General features: G+C 41.0%; 1 protein-coding gene across 1 annotated transcript in view; it reads right to left on the reverse strand.

Annotated features, from left to right (window-relative positions):
• The window catches only part of RGS6 (regulator of G protein signaling 6), a 245,064-nt gene that overhangs the window by 99,737 nt on the left and 125,727 nt on the right, over positions 1–19,600 (reverse strand). Inside the window, exon 3 of the mRNA XM_057366715.1 lies at positions 4,763–4,862. Coding sequence (XP_057222698.1) covers positions 4,763–4,862 — 100 coding nt within the window. The remainder of the gene's footprint in view (positions 1–4,762; positions 4,863–19,600) is intronic.

Genomic DNA, 19,600 nt, shown 5'->3' on the forward strand with positions numbered 1-19,600 from the left:
TCTGGCCAAGCACTCAGCCTTGCAGCCTGCTCTCTGGGCCCTGCTAGGTGGTGAGTGCTGGCTCTTGCCCCTGTTGCCACTCCTGGTCCTCCTCCCCATGCCACAACACCTTTTTTGTACAGTTCACCTGAACAAGGTCCTTTTAAACTCTGGACACGAGGAACTTGTTTCTCCCGTGTGCCTCTGGCTGCTGTATCTGGGTGAGAGATGTGCTCGAGCTCCTCTGAAGGAAAAGGCAACAAACACCCTCAGACTGGCTCCAAGGGAGCTCATTTCACAATGGGATATGAAGTTCTCCAGCAGAACTTGTCTCTTCTGAACTACATCATCAGGGAACATTATCAATAATAAAATCTCTCTTTCACAACACCATGGGATTTCCATACTCCAGCCAAATGCATTTTCCTGGAGGGAATGACATTCTGATGTGTTCTGGGACAACTCCATAGGCACTTGCCAAGACACATGCTGGCTTCAGACGGAGACACACAGCAGTTTAAGCTTGGCTTAGCTTGTGAGTCTCGAGGAGCGACAGGCCATCTGGCACATTTCAGTAAACTGGCACTCGGTGCTGAGAGAGGTCCAGGGCTTATATAAGACAGACATGGCAGGACAGGAGTGAAATGCACTGGCAGGGCTGTGTGCACAAAGCTTGAGTGGCAGCACTTAATCCAAGCCAGTATGGGCAGGATGAAACCCATCGATCCTCCCACAGCCACAGAGGCAGCGCTGGGAGCACGGCAAGAAGACAAAGGAGTGCTGGGGTGAGGTCAGGAGAAGTGCACGAGCAAGGGACCAGCCATGGGAATGCTGCTGGGAGGAGGAATCATTTAAAATTGAGCTGTGGGGACCACCACACTTGAAGTCAGGGGGTACAGCTCAGAATGAAGCTGCATCAAAACCTCTTGGGAGGAGGGCCAGACAGAATAGTGCCAAGATTTTAGACTGCATGTCTCCCTTGGGTTACGGTAGCAAAGGTGATGATACATAGAATCAGTGCACAAAAGCAGGAGAATCTGCAATGAGATTGAGAATGTGGGGCACTGGGAGGAATGAAGGAGGCTTTCTGTACTGGAAAGCTCAGCTGTTGCAGCACTGACTTCTTCCTGACTTGTTTYGGCAATTTTGTATAAGACCAAATCTGAACCAGTGGGAGAAAGAAGTATATGTGTTTGGTCCTCCTTCCAAAAATTAGGTTAGTTTTAAGATGCAATTATATGAAAATCAAAAACAAGATGAGAAGGCCAGTTTTGTTGCTGCTTAGTATAATGAGATGTTCCTACAAGAGTCTGACGACTGGGAAAATAGAATTAACAATTCATTTACAGAAACAAAATCTTTACTGAGAAAATTTTTTCTCACTMGAACAGAAATGTGCAACTCCATTTATTGCAGCAACTGCCATCATGTGCATTGGCTGACAACCCATTCCGGGTATGGATCACAGCACTACTCAACATCTGCCCTCAGGCATTTTTTCATTCCATACCCAAACTGAACGTTGGACAATGTCTGGCACATGCACACAGATGCCACACAGACTGGTCCCATCCTACTTTCATCCTCTGTGGCTTGCCTGTAAAAGTGAAGACTTAACCAAGAAGATAATGGTGTGATGTGTCCTCCTTTGACTGACCTACTTTGAGTCAAAAGACTGGGAAGAGGATACACAAATCCAATGCAGATTGAAAAATGTCTTTGGCACAGCATCCCCACACAGGCTCATCATACATTCAAAAAAAGGTTTTTTTCATCCTTTTTCCCAGATTTCTGTTGTCAAAAAAGGACCATTACTGATAACTCCCCGAGGTTCATTCTCCTTGTGTTACCCAATACCTCATTCACACCTAAGGCATCAGGACAGATGAAAGCAAAATAGAGATGAGCAGTTCTTTCYCTGGTATTCAAACTTTAAATCAAACACCCACTTTGCTATACTATAAACAGACCAGCCTGTTTGGAGCACCAAGGCACTCCTGTAATATTTCTTTTCCTTTAAGATTTTATATTTCTCCTRTGAGAAGCAATTACAATAGAAGTGTCAAGCAAAAATAAATCCCTGTTAATCACAGTYGCTGTGAGCCTGCCAAGTAAATCACATCTCAGCGTTGCTGTTCCATTTTTCAGGTAGAAATAAAAAGTGTGTGAGAATGCCATGGTCTAGAATTGAGCTCTCCCCAAGAGGGGGTACAAAGTTTTTGAAAACACAAGCTCTTCTCTTGTGTTCATGACATTGTGTGGAATCAGACAAGCACCAAAACTGAGTATCCATGACTGTGAGAATAATCCAGATTGGAAGGATCCTCTGAAGGTTGTCTAGTCCAACCTTCATGCTAAGCAAGGCCCAGGTTAAGTCAGACTGCACAGTTCAGCTGGGCCCAGGGGTTTCTGAAGAACTGGAAATCACTGGTTCCACAGCTTCTCCAGGACACTGGGCCCATGCTCAGCTGCTCTGACCATAAATAACTTTCTTCCTATGTCTAAATCTAATTGGGATTTGTTTCCCTGCAACTTGTGTACATTGATACTTTTACCATGCCCTCCTGAGAAAGGATTTGACCCTGTCTTCTCTGTAGCCTCTCCTTCCTGTCAGCTTTTCCTTCCCCAGACCAAACAAACCCAGTATCCTCAGCTTCCATTCAAATGTAGGCAATCCTGCTTCTTCACCTCTCTATCACAATCACTGATAACATGTTTCTTTTGGTTTTAGTCTACAAATAGGCAATTTGGTTTTAGTCTACAAATGCATCTGGAAAGAGAAATGACAAATGGAGAAAACCTTGGGTTCTCCACTGGGCTGTTACTTTCTCACACTTTTCAAACTCAAAGGTTTCATGGACTGTCCATGAGTCACAATGGAGCTGCCTTCAAATCACCTGAAGAGAAYGGTACTGAGATTGTTCCCCTCCAAATCTGAGAATTTCTGTGGGCTTTGAAGAGAGGTTTGGTTCTTGGTTTATCTTCATCTTTTCACAATTCCCTGTGCTGTGAAAACCAGCCATTTCAAGGCAATGCAATTGCAGATGCTGTTCCAGAACTGAGTGCAAGTGAGCAGTTTCCACTGTGCCACAGAGCTGCTAACCATGGTTTAAAAATGCTGTGAAGTCTCCTGTTTCCTTCTGAGTAGCGCATGGTGGCTTGGTGACTAGATCAATTAATTTTTTAATGCTATCTATTTGAATATAGGAAACCTCTTTTAGCTGAGTCAATCTTAAAATGTCCAGTCTGTGTATTGCAGACTTGAGCTTATGGAATGAGATTTCAAATCAGATAAATGGTTATTTTGCTCAGGAACCTCCAGGAACACTTAGCTTATACCTGATCCAGCCATAAATATAGTAACACAATTTTCTCATCTCATTTCAGAGTCCCATTTCTTTTCCACTGTAAAATCCTAACCCTGCAGCTGCCAGTTACACTGAGTCACCACCCTGAAATCAATTTCAAACAGAAGAGCCTGTTTCTCAATAAAAAGAAATTAACACTAAGATGCATTTAAGTATAAACCTCATTCCAGTTTCCATACTCCCTGACTATCCCCAAGAACCATGTAGATTTGTATTCCATTCCTGTAGCTTAAGTTGGACATTTTTTCTGATACCAGGAAATCAAAACACACTCCTGAATTAATCAAAACAACTTCAAATTCTGCTCAATCAAACCATTTTTACAGTAAAAACATTTTTAAGTGCCTCAGCTTACATATGCTTCTCTGCAATGACTTGACAGCAGCTGCACTGACATCATCCCTGTTGACAAGTGGGATTTCCCCATTCCTTCACAACAGGATAAAAACCCCAAGATAAAGACAGGTCCCTTTGAATTGCCCATCTTCTCTCAGTTTTTGGCACTGCCTATATGCAACTTTTGTGTTTTTAGTGACCATTTGAATTTTACTGCAGCAAAGTTAYTCACAGAGGATGATGCCCTTCATTTTTAGAACAGAAGGGGAAACAGATTCAGTGTATGCACCTGGTCTGATTTGGAAAGAGACTGCAAGACAGAGAAAACTATCTGCTTTACAAAGACCACAACATAATAAATTTTAAGTCTCAGGAGTAGTTARGTGTCTCACACTGGACAACAGTCTACTGGTAGAGAATGGGAAAATAATAGTTTTGTGCCACTGTAGCCAATACTACTTCTGAGTCAGTGAAAACAGCTACCAGAAACCCAAGTACAAATCCTCCATACAATTTACATCACCCTGAATAAACTCATTATCTGCCAATGGCAAAGGTGTCTTGCAGTGGAAGACATTCTGTCTGGAAATACACGGAGGAACAGTTTTGTACTCTGACTCCAAGTTTCTGCACCACCCATGCTTTTGTACAGAGCTTTAACAAAGCAGCACAAATGCATAAAAGATATTTCACAGTCCTCTACCTGTGATCAAAGTCCAATAAGTATCTGGTTTTCAGTGAGGAAACAATTTCAACTTTCCTGACCTCTTCTCTAAGATTGTCCTCTAAAGTATGCCCCTGTCATAGGGAATGACTGACTGATGAYATTCTGATAMCCACAAAAACTATGTAATATTTTTAAATAACTCACCCCAAAGAAATAAAAATGCTTATTCATTAAAACAGAACGAAGGAATCTYTGTTCAATCCTTCAGCCTATAACAGGACAACATGTAGAAAAATTAAGCACAGGGGGGTATTTTTTGCCTACATTCCCTCTCTTTTATGGCTTTAGTATGCTTGTTTAGAGCCAGCAAGTACCAGCTCACATTGTCTTCTTTGCCAACCAGGGTTCTTACCTGTGACGACGCTGGGGATTTTGGACAGAAAGCTCTTGACAGTGCGGATGGGAACTCCACCTGTTTTGTCATCCTGCATTCTCGTAACGATGTCTTCAATCTGTCAAAAGAAAGGAAAGACTTTGTGATTTATGCAAAATCATATATATATTTTATATATATATATATATATATATATATATATATATATATATATACACACATACACACACATATATATATATATATATGCATGTATGTATATGTATATATAACATTTATATACCATGAGTGCTGTGGAGCCCTGCTGGTAGAATGGACTTCAAATACACCATGTGTATTCACTGCCCAAACACAGAGGTAGAGACACAGCTACCCACCCAAATTTAAACTCTGAGATTAGAAACCATGAGACAACACAGACAAGCTTTGAAGAGAGTGGTTGGATACTGACAATCCAACTGCAACTGTGCTTTTTATCTTTCATTTGCTGACCAYGGGTGACAGAAAGGTGTTGTTTGCTCCACAGGTGAACTGGATTACACTTCAATTTAAGGAGACTGACATCCAGTCCCCTTTCCCCTCTGCTCCCAACATTCATTTGAATCCTCAATACTGTATGCTTTGGAGAGATTTCATTTTCCAAAGGGCCCCAGACAGTCACCAACTGCCCATGGTTTGAGAAGAGCATTAGAGGAACAGCTGCAGGAGGACTTCCCCAGCCTCATTTTATTGGCTAGGATGGTACCCGTCCATGGTCAGTGCACAAAGTACATAACCAAAAGTAAAATGATCGTAGATGAAAACTCACTGGACTTTCACACCAAGCTACCTTTTCGTTCACAAGCACACACATAATCCATCACCTACAGAAACAAACACGATTATCTTCAAAAGCCATGGCAATCAGGGGATCCAGTTACTGGGGGAAGGAGCTTAATCCTCCTCCTGCTTACTCTAAAATAGGAAGGGATTTTTGCTCCTTTTAAGGCTACTCCCCATGCATTTACTTGAAGGCAACAAAAAGCTGAACATAAGCACAGTGCAGAAATTCAGTATCTCCAAAAACTCCCTTCAAGCTAATAAGGTCTCAGAAGCCCAACAAAAATAAACCCAAAGTTGTTGTCTCTGTTAGYTCAAGCAGCCAACAGCACAGCTCCACCCGCTGCTGCTGACAGGAGGCCRAGGGCAGCCAGACAGGGAGCACAGCTCTGATTTTACCTAAAGATTCCCTCATAACAGATGCCACAAAACAGAACYGCAGCAGACAGGTTACACGATGGGAGCACGGCCCCTCTCTCCTAAAGGCAGCCTAAGAGCTCAACATGCTCTCTCCATCTCTGGAAAGCCATTTCATTTGCATATGCAAGTGAGTTTTTTTCACAGATTTAACACCTACATTTCAAAACAAGTTTAATTTCAAGACAATYTCCCTGCCAACTTCAGGCACTGAATTTGATCACTGTGTTTTTAACCTCAGGTTACCACTTAACTGAACTGTTCACTCCTTGTTTATATATTACTCTTAATTTAACACATCCTGAACAAATTCTCAGAGGGAATGAAATCACAAAGATGAAAATATCCTTAAATATTCAATATATTACATGAACTTTGGGTRCTTACACAGTTAATTTGTGATAGAATAATGATAATTTCCTCAGAACTGAATCACTATGAAAAGTAATACCACCTTTCTCCGTTACCAGATCCTTATGCAAAGYTGTTTGCTGATCAAAGTATTGGGCTTATTTCCAGTCTGAGGGTACCTGGAGAAGTAACTGCTCATCTCTGATACCTGGAGGGGTAACTGCTCTGCTAAAGAGCRGGCAAAAAGCATTTCATTTTGTTGAGAAGAAACTGCATCACTTGTTATAAACCCAGACCTACAGGGCTATGGTGCTCCAACATCAGACGTAGCAGGCAACAGAGCAGCTCAGTCGCCTGGGAAGGGTGGACCAAGAGTCCCAAAATCTCAGAATGGCTCAGGCCAAAAGGGGCCACTGTGATCACCTGGTCCCATCTCCCTGCTCAGGCAGAGTCATCCTAGAGCACGTGGCACAAGATTGCATCCAGACAGTTCTTGAATATCTCCAGGGAGGAGACTCCACAGCCTCTCYGGGCAACTGTTCCAGTGTGTGGTCTCCTGCACAGTAAAAAAGCTTTTCCTTGTTTTCMGGGAGAACTTCCTGTGCATCAGTTTCTGCCTTTTGCCTCTTATCCTATTGCTTGGCACCACTGAAAAGWGCCYGACTCCATTCTGAGTCTCAGACTTCATTTAAGAAGGTCAGCCAGACTAAGAACTGCTTCCACAAGGGAATGAAAACAGACATCAGAGAAAGATTTTTCCATGCATATTAGGAGGAAACTACTCTGAAATGCATTAAAAGCATCCCATGTCTCCAGAAACACTTAAGGGCTTCAAGAATCACAAGAATAATGTGTGGTAAAAACTGTTGTTTTCTCTTCTTCTATTTGAATAAAAAGTTCAGGATGAAAAATGACCTAAAATAATTACTTCACTGCAGGAAAATAAACCCTTTACTCCTTTTCCTCACTATAAGCTAAAGGAACAGCAGAATGATTTATGTCATTAACACTCCAAGAAAAGTTCAATTTAAAGCAAAATAAAACTTTAATTATCTTAAAAGAAAGATATATTGTTTTTACCTGAACTATTCCTTGTTTCAAACAATCAAGCAGGCACTGGTGTATCAAATGGGGMCATTAATTTCAGCTTCAGTTAAAATTACAAATACCTACTTCATTGTAAAATAAAAATTAAACAAAGCTACTTTACAGTTAACTCTTTCCCAAAAGGCTCCTTCTTATTCCTGTCTTGTAGCCTGACTACACTAATGGCACTTACTGCTCTCCTTATTTCGAAGTGTTGGATGTTTCTGCTCTTTCTCTTTCTACTCAAATGCCACATCYCCATTCTTTCCTGTCCTCTCACCTGATCCAGACATGACTACACATCATCCTCCTACAGCATGCCCAGAATTTTCCGTCTGCTGCCCAAGAGCCCACTGGATTACATGCCCTGGTTGTACACATTCTTTCCATTCCCAACACACTTCTTTTGTGCTCTCCAGAAAATTTCTGCACTGCTCGAAGAGGACAGCATGTCATACTCAAAGAAACATCTGATGATAATTTTATCCTTTCTTAAAGTTATAATAAAAAWTTGATTTAAATATTAAAAACCTGTATCTAGCAACCTATGCCCAGTTTTTGTTCAATTTGCTACAAAGAAAATATTTGACCCGTCGTTTTGCACCCAACCAACGCTTGCAGATATTACTGCCCAGGATCCAAATTCCTGCTGAGCTACAGAAATATTTCACAAAGTAAGTGATACAGTGACAAAGCAGAAAAAAGTGATCATTAGAGCTTCAAGYGTGGAAAAAAGCAAAGATGAAGTGTGAAAGTCACTTTCATCAAAGCTTTTAATCTTAACTTTTAAGAGAGTTACCTAGACACTCGAGTGCTAATAATTCTCCCTTCAGCTTCTGCATGTCAATAAATACCCCTTAGGCTTCCCTCTCTGGCAGACAGGGAATGAGAGTCCTTGGACAGCTCATTTCATCAGGCTAGGAAGCAGAAACAAGTGCAACAAAGCATTCCTCATATTTGTCTCTCCTAAATGAGCAAGCTTCAGTGAACTCAGTCATGGTAAGAACAGGCAATGCTTTTCGGTTTGTTTTGTTTTTTTGGGTTTTTTTTCTCTGATGGTGGTCACTGCTATTTCAGTCTAGTCTGATTTTTGCACAGGAATTGTTATTCTTCCCTCCAAGTGGATTCTGGGTCAGTATCTCCACAAGAAAGCCAGAGCAATTTGTGTATCTGCTGTCACTGTTTGCTATGCGCTGTAATGTATGCCTAACAAACCAGATCTGCCTTTCCTCCTGGCTGGTTGCCRACAACTCCGCTCCCTACATTTGTCCAGAATGTTTTCATTCCTCATTATCCCACTCTCAACGCATTGAAAAGGGCTTCTGGCTTCAGGAACACACCACTGGAGACATTAACTACTGCAGRTAGTTTATGAGGAGTTACCAGCACATACATGTTACATAGTATGYGTTAGGGAATTTAATGCATATATTGCTAGTATTCATTCGACTTCTTTTCTACTATCAGCACTTTTACTGGCCTAAGGAGGCTGAAGGCACAAAGTAGAAGACCTTGAATTTCTGTCAGAGCCAAGAGGTCTATCACTGGAAGAGAAGAAGTCCTTTTTCTGAGGCAGGAGAGAACAAAAGATTGCATTTGTTGATGCATTAGAACAACTAAGTCATAATGCAACAACAAATGTAACAAYCACAGCCTGGCAACTTYGGGTCARTGYCACCCAACATCCCATTACCATTWTAAGAGGGAAAATGACTCAAATTTGCAGTAGCTTTTCCTTTTCCTTTACCCAGGTAAAGCAGGAACCCCTTCTGCTGCAAGTTAGCACACACAGCCTTGCTGAGCCCTGGTCAAGGTTTATTTTGAAGATTACATGCTKAGGGAAGGGCAAATTATGCATGGAAAAGAAAAGCTACCAGATCCCAACCCACACAGCTCTACATCTTTACACCTCCAGCAGCTGATGGAGCTTTCTGGCTGATCATGTTCAATTGGACTGAGTGATGACCACATAATGAGACCATCACAGTCCCATTTTGCCATTTTGTTTTGTGAATTAGTGAGGAAAACAGCACCCTTTTCCTATTCTAGCATYGGAGTTAGATGCACATATTCCCTCAGACCCTGCAGGAAAGTTCCYGTTGCCTATTTTTGAATATTTCGGTGTGTCCCAGGTTCCTGTCTGATTATCCACAGCAGCCACCCCACTCTTGGGGACTCCTGTCACCAGCTAACCTGTGGCTGGASAGTCTCCAAGCATCACTCATCCGTGCCAACATTAAACGTACAGGGTTAGACAGAGCGCTGTGCAGTTGCAGATATCCTCCCTGAGCTGGCCAATGACAGCTCTCCCGTACATTTGGGGAGCTGGACGGTGCATGGAGCAAAGAATCAGCCTGCTATTGCTAACAGAGAGAGTGATGGCAATGATTATAAACACATTTGATCTTTTCCCTGAAATAGAGGTTTAAGAGAGACTGCTTCTCACAGTGCCAACCCTTAYCCCCATAAGTGCCTCCGACACCACCAGTGTGCCTGTGCATTCTGCACCTGCTGACTCCTGCCACCAGCCCACACATGCACAGACRAGGAAAGTTAACCTGACAAGATGCCTGAAGACAACTTGCATCACTGGTCCTGACAATTACACTCTGCTCACAAAAAACAGGGAAAAAAAAGCTGAAAAATACACTTTCCTTTAGCACCCTCGAGGGAGAAAGGACAACCTTGCCTCTGTGCTGGAATGCAGCAGAGCAGCACTGACAGAGAATTGTGGTGTGGCCTTCAGCAATCAGCTTYATCTGCCTCTGTCCAAATCCCCTCTCCTGTGTAACAGAGATAATACAAAACTACACAGGGGTGCTGGGACTTAATTCATCTCCAGTTTTCATCTTCAGCTCCCCATCTCTGACAGCCTTTCACAATCCCAGCAAAACCAAATGGCAGCAGAGCACAGATGTGTCAGATGGCAGGGCCATTTGGCTGCTTGCCCGCTGACCAATGTCCAGTGATGGCTGAAATCAGGGCACTGGAGGAGCTCATGCTCTTCCTAATGGAGTTCTCTCCGCTTCTTTTTAGATTTCAGAGCTTATTTCAGATAAAGGCAGAGTATACCACATATCTCCCTCAATTCTGAGTGTGTTTCGGGGAACTAAGAAAGTAACAACTRCAATCTTCAGATGTTCATTGGGGCGGTGAAACAATTAATAATGTCACCTTGAAAGCAGAAACACGCTTTAGCATTTATATATCTCTGCTGTGAAAAGGAGGGTACCAGTGAGGAACAACCATCAAGGCATTTGTCATTATTAATTGTATACTTTTGCTAATCCAGCTAGAGCATCACAAAAGTGAGCATCTACTCACAAGTCATCACATGGAGGGACAGATTTCTCCACATCAACTGGATTAAACAAAGCAATGCTTAGGGTAAAACTGTGACACTTGCTCAGCTGCTGAGGTGCAACACCCGAGTCTGGAAAGTACCAGGAAGCAGCTTTTTGATCAGACCATGCCTCCCTTAGCACAGCCTACAGTGTCAGCTCTGCTCAGCACCCCCAGCTCAGGCCTGGGCTGTGTTACAAGAAAAGGCAGTCACAGAACATAAGAGTTGGAGCTATTCCCCTCAGGCACTATAGGCACAGTTGGAAAACAGGGCTTAATATTCAGCAGAAAAACAAAGCATAGCAAATTAATTCAGCAAACAGAGATTCTCCAAACGAGCTGAACTAATGCAATTTTCTCCCTCCCCAAAAATCAAGCTTTTTAGCCCATCAGTGTCAACAGTCAGAAGCAAAAGACTTGAATGTGTCAGTGTTATGCAAACTTAATTTTTCATTAAAAACATTTTGACAGACAGCTCCCGATGAGCTCAAATTCGACACGAGCTATAATTGCTTAAAAGTGGAAGCTATTTTGGCATGTTAGAAAGCTGTGTAAAAATAAAAAGTAAACTCTTGCTTATTGATCATGCTACTGTAATTACAGTAGCAAATGCCTGGGACTCTGTCTCACTATACATCATAACAGAAGTGAACAGTGGGGCATTTGTTCCCCATGCTTTCTATRTTTATGGCAAAGATGCCACATATATGCATGTAATCAGCTTGAGAGATGCTACCACTTAAAGAACAACTGCTCTAATTAGAAACCTTACAAGGCTAGCTCCAAAATAGACCAAATATTTACTTTGTTCCATAAGCAGAAGTGTTGAGCTTTTTAACACTGTAGGAAAGTGTCATAAATATCCAATGAAGAGACAATATGAGTTTTAAATAAAACTCCAATGGAAACCAAGTGGCCATAGAATTATGACAGAGGTGTTCAGAAAGTTGAACTTCTGTAAAAAAATACACCACCTCTCCCACACAGTATATATTGAATATGTGGCTTTTGTGTAACTTATGAACTATGCAAATCTATGCACAGATAAACACATAAATGCAAAGATTATTTCAGCCAGSAAACCTGTGGGATGGAATGATCTACACATTGTTTCTCAGTGTGTGATCTGAATTGAAGGAACCAGCACTGGGGGAAAAAGGAAGTAGTACCCCCTGTGTCCCTTCAACAGCACTGCAAAGGGAAGGCTCTGGAATTTGGGCTGTTGGTACCTGCCAGCCAGCGACAGAATGGAGCCTCCCAGACCATCATTCACAGGTCACCAGACACCTGGTGCTAACTGCATCTGACCCTGCCATCCTCAGCAAGATCTGAATGGATGATCCTGAAGTGCTCTGCCATGGCTGTGCGCAGAAAGACCGAATCAAATCAAAGCAGCAGCACGGGCTGAAATACCAAGAAGTGGAGTTGTAACAGGAACTCTTTAGAGCTGCAGTTCTGGCAATATACGCACAACATCCCCATATGCTAATAACGAGAGGTTTTTGGGGGAGCATAGGAGTAGCTGCTTTCCTTTGATGTGGTTTTGCTGAAGTCACCGACTGCAGGGACTGACAGCATCCTGCTGCCTCGCTCCAGCCAGGGTCCGACGCACAAGTTGCCATGGAAACAGTAGAGATTTTCTCTTCCGTTGCATCACTGCACTGAATGTAAAACCATGCAGGTCTCCAGATTGCTCATATGGTGATGAATGAGGAGCAGAGCAGACGTGCCCACCCCAGCCCACATGGGGACTCACCGCAGAAGGGCTGAACATGACCTGGCACAGCTCCTTTGCCTGTTTGCTCCCACGCACACAGAAAAATGTGGGCCCTCTGTTGATCCCACCAAAGGCTGGACAATGGGTGAGACCATTAACCGAACCTCAGGAATGCTCAGAAGCAAATCTSTGACCCTGCTGCCATCTAAAATAACCCTGCACAAACCAAATTCCAGAAGTGAGTAAGTTTAGTTTAACAGCTTTGATTTTTCCAGTGCTTCTTTGGGGGTTAGCTCCCACACCYTGAATTTCCCTTTGAATTATAGCCATCAACTAATCATTCTCATGCAAGACAAAGCTATGCTGAAACTTGTGAGACTTTTATTCTGAAACAATTTAGAAAGCTCCAGAAATTTTGCATCTTCCAGCAACATTGGGTTGAGTCTCCAATTTGTGATATTGTTCAAGGACAGTTTTGCAAGCTSGTTTAGAAGCAGCACTGTGGTCCATGCCTGACCTGGTATGAGAAAGCAGCACCTCTCTCCTCCTGTGATGCTGAACTGAAGATTTATAAACACAGTCCTTGGAGAGTAAGTTCACTTTCCTCTAGAGAATCAAATGTAAGGCATTTCCAGACAGAAAAATGCCTGACAATGATGGGTCATTAATCTCTTACCACACAGGAACTTGCAGCTCCCCAAATCTTGATAGAGTGAAGAGCGGCTTAGGACTGCACCCAAATTACTTCCAACCCTACCCACAACCCCAAGAGAACTCACAGCCACACCTTCCAAAGCTGGGAATTGGACAATATTCKCAAGGCACATCATCCTTCTCCGGAGCTGGAATCACAGAGCTGCTCACTTYCCACCCTGCCTGCTTCAGTGGAAGGCAGGGGAGGAAAGGACTGCCCAGGCACCTTCTTCCCAGCACCACTGGCATGGGACAGTGAACCTTCCAATGCAACAGAGTGGGAAAGGCCTTCCCTGGGTCTGTCAAAAATCACTTTGAACAATGATGAGCAGAGGTAAAAAGACAAGTTGTCTCTCATGAGTGTTTACTCCCTTTGCTACAAAATGCAGCAACTGCTACCTAACTGACATCAAGTATTTCATTAAGTATATCATTTATTGACATGAAATACAGAGGCATAAATATTAAGCAGATAAGAAGTTGGGATGATGTTGTTGGATACTCAATCAAGGTTTTGGCATTGCTACTGCTGTCTTTAAAAATCTGAATAATGATGAGCGGGGAATGACATTGTATCACCTCAAACACTCAGGAAGGGCTGTCTTATTCTCTGGGTCTCACTTTCTAAAAGCAAAATAGATTTTCAACACCACTAATAAACCTTTAACAGGGAGCAAATTTTACACTCGAGGGAAGAAAAAGTTATCTGCTGCATTCCTGACCTTGTTCTGCATAGGAGAAGAAAACAAGGAAACCCAGCCCAATTTAAAGCGATTATTTTCTGCTTAAAATGGTAAGGTTTGAATCTGCACTTTGATTTAGGCCCTACAGCTGAGGGAAGATCTGTGTCTGAACCCTTGTGAAAGGGCAGAAAGGTATTTGCAGAAAAGAAGGACATATGAATCATCAGGCAAGACTTTTACACTGTGGACTTCTTGACTCAATCTGAGCTTCATTGAAGCTGCAGGCAAAATAAGATGAAACTACCTTGGACAAACTTGAGAATATTATTATTTAATAAGAAATGCGCTGTACCATAATTTTCTAKTCTTTTTGCAAAGTGTCATAAGGATGTTCCTAATTTCTCCCCCAGCAGTGAAGATACTTGGAGCCATTCAGAAAATAGTTCATAAGGTATTTCCAGCATGAGATGCAAAAGCTGGGTTTTGTTGATCCCTGCAGGGAAGTTGTAGCACCAGCACCAAATCTCCACTTTTACCTTTCCTAGTCAATTGATGAGGGGAACTATCCAGCATCTCTCTCCTTTCTATTTTGGTAATTGATGGGCTTCTGTGGCCTAGCTAAAATAAATAATGCAGAAATATATACACATGCTCACAGACTGAATGTTTTTCTTCAAAACAACAACAAAGTGGGGCTTCAGGATTTTTTTTCTACCTTTTTTTAATCATTCCTCTGTGTATGTAATACTGTGACACATAATACAGTGTGACAGGTCATTTCATGCATCATTTAATTCTTTGCACTGCAAAGTGCCCTACCACAATAAAGATTAGCCACATCCCTCTTGCCTCCAAATGCTGTTGCAAATGCAAAAAAAATAATTTTATAAACTATAGGAAAGACAAGAAACCCTATTCACCAACATGAAAAGGTTGTATGCTTCTCTTCCTTTCCTTGTGATAGWGTCACCTTGCAATTTCTAATATTGATTTTACACATGAAAATAATAAAAGTATTTTAAAAAATAAAAGGCAAAGACACAGAAAAACCCACCAAAGTTTCCCCCCAGGATGAAAAGATACCACTAAAGAAAACATAATTTTTCTTTTCAATTTTGAAACAGAGGGAAAACAGAGGCTTTGTGAAGATTTATGTGAAAGAAGGTAGATTTAATTATTTTTCATACCTCTAAACCCATGCATTTTCTTCACATTGCTTTTTAATGACTTTAAAATATATTTATTAAAAAAGAAATAAAAAAAGAGATTGGTTTATGACCATAAATATGTACAAGATAACCAGTGCTGGAAACTGAAACTGAACACTTTGTTTTAGCCCACAGAGAGACAATGTTGAAGTATTTAGCACTGTGAGACTTTCTGTACTGGCTCTGGGAAGGAGTTTTAGACAAAAAGCAGTGACAGGCAGGGCTGTCCACCCACACCATGGCCAAACACTCTGCAAATCAGGGATGCAATCTTYTTAGCGAGGTGGTAACATTTGGGCAGTTAGCAATTATTGAAGAAACATTTTTCAAGTACTCTACTTCACTCTCTAATACATAAGCGAGCAGTAGTTAAATGAAAAGTATTAGATAAAATCTAAAATCTGAGCATTAATCAAAACAGATTGGATACCATCTGACAAAGGTTRTCTTAATTTGGCAATTCATTTATTCAAGCATGCTAAATTATGCTGATAAGCCAGTTTGCATAACATAGGACTCACAGAGGTTCTTTAACTGAGCCACTCAAGTGCTTTGGTTCTTGACTTTGATAGAATGAAAACCCAAAACCTCACAGATTGCTCAGYAGAATACATGAATTAAAAATGCACATGATTTTTGTAACATGATCATCACTACTGGATTTGTTAACTTTTTTAATGCACTGAAACTACCATTTACTATTCCAAGATTCAATTGTGCTTTCCCTCTGGCAAAGCAAATTCTGCAAATCAAACATTAGTTACGAGCTCTGCCACAACTCAATTACAGTCCTCACCATGGAACAAGTTATTCACTTCAGCACCAATTTTATGATTTATTTAGTGGTTCCATTGCTGTTGGCTGTGAACTTTTYAGCAATGATATTGTCAATTTACTAAGAGGAATACTTTAAAAAATTTATAACACCTTACGAAAAAAATAATTTTCCTTCTTCATATAATAAAATACATAAATTCTACCTCCCCATCCCAAAAGTTTTCCTTCCAAATTCCTGCTAATAATGACTCAAGGAACATATTACAGTAAATCTGTGGCAGTTAATAAAAATGATGCAACATCAGCTTTGTTTTCAAATCTCAGCATCAAACTGCTGCTTGATTCAACTCTGGCATTTAATGCAGCTAATGCACAAATGGRGCTCTGCTGTTCCTCTCAACCCCTKATTTTACAATACTTGTCAAAAATTTTCCAAARGGAATCATAGATGTTCCAGCTCTGCAGAACATTCATGCACTTTCCTTGAGAAGAAAGGGCTAAAAATGAACCCCACCAAAGACATTGATTTTAGATTCTACCTCTTGACACCTAACCAGTATTTTTCTTCATTCARGGGGAGGATGGGGAACCTGTGGACTGAAAGACAGAAACTTTACAAAGAAAGATATTGCTTACTTTTGGTACCTTATTGCTGTCTCCTCTTTAGGGGACTGCGTAAGGGACAACTGAAGACACAACTCACAACACAGAACTGCCCAGCAAGAACAGCAGGCACTCTCACCGGCCTCTCCTGCCAGCAGAATGTAACACAAAAGCCCATCTCTCGCCCTGTAATGCCAACTTGCTGTTTTATTCACTCAGAAAGGAACAGGACAGAATAAAAAGAGCAGACACTGCATCCTGTGGCTACAGTTTGGTGGCTGTTCCAACATGTGAAAAAGCCAAATGAGGGAGAGTGAGCTGCCTCCAGAATATGAAACAGCTCCTCTAACCCTGTTTTATATCGCTGTCATGGGGTATCTGTATCTATACATGTGTAGATTTTCTTCCTTTCAAAAGTAGTAGCTCCAGAACATAAACAGTAAATAATCCTTTTGCATGACATGAGTGATTTTTTTCTCATGGATTTTGTGTTCAATTAGCCCTGCTGTCACGGTGTGGAAGGAAAACATCTGGCACAGGTAGTAACACCATAAAGATCCTAAATTTTATTATGCAGGAACAACTGGTTCTACAACACGGGTCTGAATTCAACTCTACCTTACTTTCCCAACCAATGGCTTCTGCACTAATATCCTTTGCTWGTAGAATATTGTTTGATTAAAGAAGAAAAGTTAAACTCCTATACATCTCAGCTGTGTAAGTGTACAAGAATGGTTAGCCAGACTGTTTTTCACTGCATTTTTAATGTTAATATGTGATGCCAAAATTTGGAAATATTAAATTCATAACTATGTTACCAGAGTCGATTTTTTTAAATTGCAGAATGGCAGCTGAGAGACAGATGGGGTATTTGGTTGTAGTTCACATRGATTGAATTACTGAAACAGACTAACATACTAAGCACAACACATAAATAACGCGACTTTTAAACACCTAGAGTTACAGTATAAATCACAAATCACATTAAAATTATTTGCCTTCCTCACTCCATGATGAAATAAAAATAACTGTGCACACAGATGGGAAATATATTTTACGGTTTTCTAAATACACTGGGATCATTGTTTTATGATGCTTAAATTGTTTTTCCATTCTAGCTTTTATCAACACATTTAGGATCCCCAGAAATATGACTTTGACTTTTAGAGCCAGAGGAGTTATGGATTAGCACGCCTGACCTGTACCCCTATGCTGTTACATCTTATTAGTGCCAAGTCTGATGTTAGCATTTCACGGTAAATCATTAACAAAGGAGTATAAGGGGATTTCCACTTCGTTATAAAATCATCTTACCAGCTAAGGTCACTACTAAGGTCACTGAACTACTGATTTATTCACTATGGAGATTCAAAGTCTCCCTGTTCTATAATTTTCTAAGCAATTACCTCCCAAGTTTTTAACGACAAAGCAAAAAAAAAACTAGCTCTAAAACATAATTAAAAGATACCTAACATGCTCTCCAGTAGCTCTTATTTCAGTGCACTAACTTTTTGCAGCAATATAGCTACAGGTCTATCGGGAAGAGAACAGAGACAAAAGTATGACAATAATTCTTGTTGGGGAGAGCAAAACCTAGGCAAAGAAATTTATTTAGCGTTCCCTTGTCTCACAAAGAATAATATATTTTTTATCATAAATTCTACCCTAAAAGAAAACTACGCAGTTCTGCAGCAGTGGGTTGGGTTTTTAAAACGTTTTTTTTTTTACTTTTTCCTTCCTGTTCCTCCCTCCTCAACAACTTGTTGCACCCCATTATCTATCCTGGCTTGATTTTCCATCCAAGTGCCAGATTCTGATCCCGAGCCTCCACTACCTCCCTCCTTCATTTGTGCAGTTGTCCAAGGACCTGAGGACACACAACTCTAAAGGGTTAAGTGCAGTGTGCATTGAAATACGGTGCCACAGGTCACTCTCATCCATGTTTCCATATGAAATCAGGATAAGCAGCTCAGGACCCTCCTATGTGAAACCTTTCAAACTGAAGGCAAATGTGGCAGCTCACACCAGAGCTGCAGTGGATAACTGCCCCCTCCTGGATTGCTGCTCTCAGGCTGGAGAAGGTGTTGTGAGAGGAAATGGCAGGTGGAGAAAACGCTCCTGCAGAATCCAAGGTGCAGGAACTTGACCATCAATCACAGGGAAAGAGAAGTTAATTGGGCTGCCTTTGTTCAACACTGGGTAACGGAATAAAAAAGGTTGGGCTCTGAGCTCAGTGCTGCTGTACACTCTGCTTACTAGCTTTGTGCAGCTTATGATGGCATTAGTCTTTGTCTATTAACAGAGGACACTGGCACAAATAAATAGTCAAAAACTTGGTTTAGTGTTTGCCATTTTAATTAGCTGAACACCATAAACAGATGGTTCATGTTTAAACATCCTAATTATAGACTTCAGAGGGGCTTTGGTTCTTAACCTCATAGCAGAGAGCAGATAAAGATGTTTAAGCCGCAATGTAGCTTTGATGAACAATTTTCATTTTGACCAGCTCCTAAACCCCAGAATTTGTTATATTTTTCAGGTAGTTTGAATAATGAGCTTTTCAGTAAGCTCCAACAGCTCAGCTACTCTCCTCTCTTGCCWCTTGTTTTCTACAAACTGAGTAGTTTCTTGCTCTGACATCACGTCACTTTTTTGTAAAGATGGAAAGGCCAAATGTGGATCCTCTAATTAATACAGAATCCCATACAAACTTGCATAAAGCTAAGAATACTTATTTGATGCAAAATGCTTCTCTAAGGACAGATGCAAATAACTCTYACCTGTGTGAACAACCTTGACTAATGAGAAATACACACATGTATGCATGCATAAACTGTAAAAAAATCAAACTTTAAATACAAATGAGCATGAGTGAACTGAAATTTCTTTTTACTCAACCACATTGGATGCTGGTTCTATTACTGTTTTCACAATCAAGACTAAATGCAAAGGGTATACAGTGAACTCTTCTCTTCACAATTTTTGATACAGAGTATTCCCTTAAAAGCCATGTTTTGTGTTCCATGTAAATGTGACCAAGAAAGTAAAGAAATCATCTGAAATAAGTAGCGTTGACAGATTTTTTTGCTGCTTACTTTATCATAAATCAAAGTGAGTGAGCAGGATTTGATACTTAACACTAATAACTTCATTAAAAAAA

The sequence above is a fragment of the Malurus melanocephalus genome, unplaced genomic scaffold, assembly GCF_030028575.1.
Source record: "Malurus melanocephalus ecotype Western Australia unplaced genomic scaffold, MMel_1.1 scaffold_2, whole genome shotgun sequence".
Taxonomy (NCBI): domain Eukaryota; kingdom Metazoa; phylum Chordata; class Aves; order Passeriformes; family Maluridae; genus Malurus; species Malurus melanocephalus.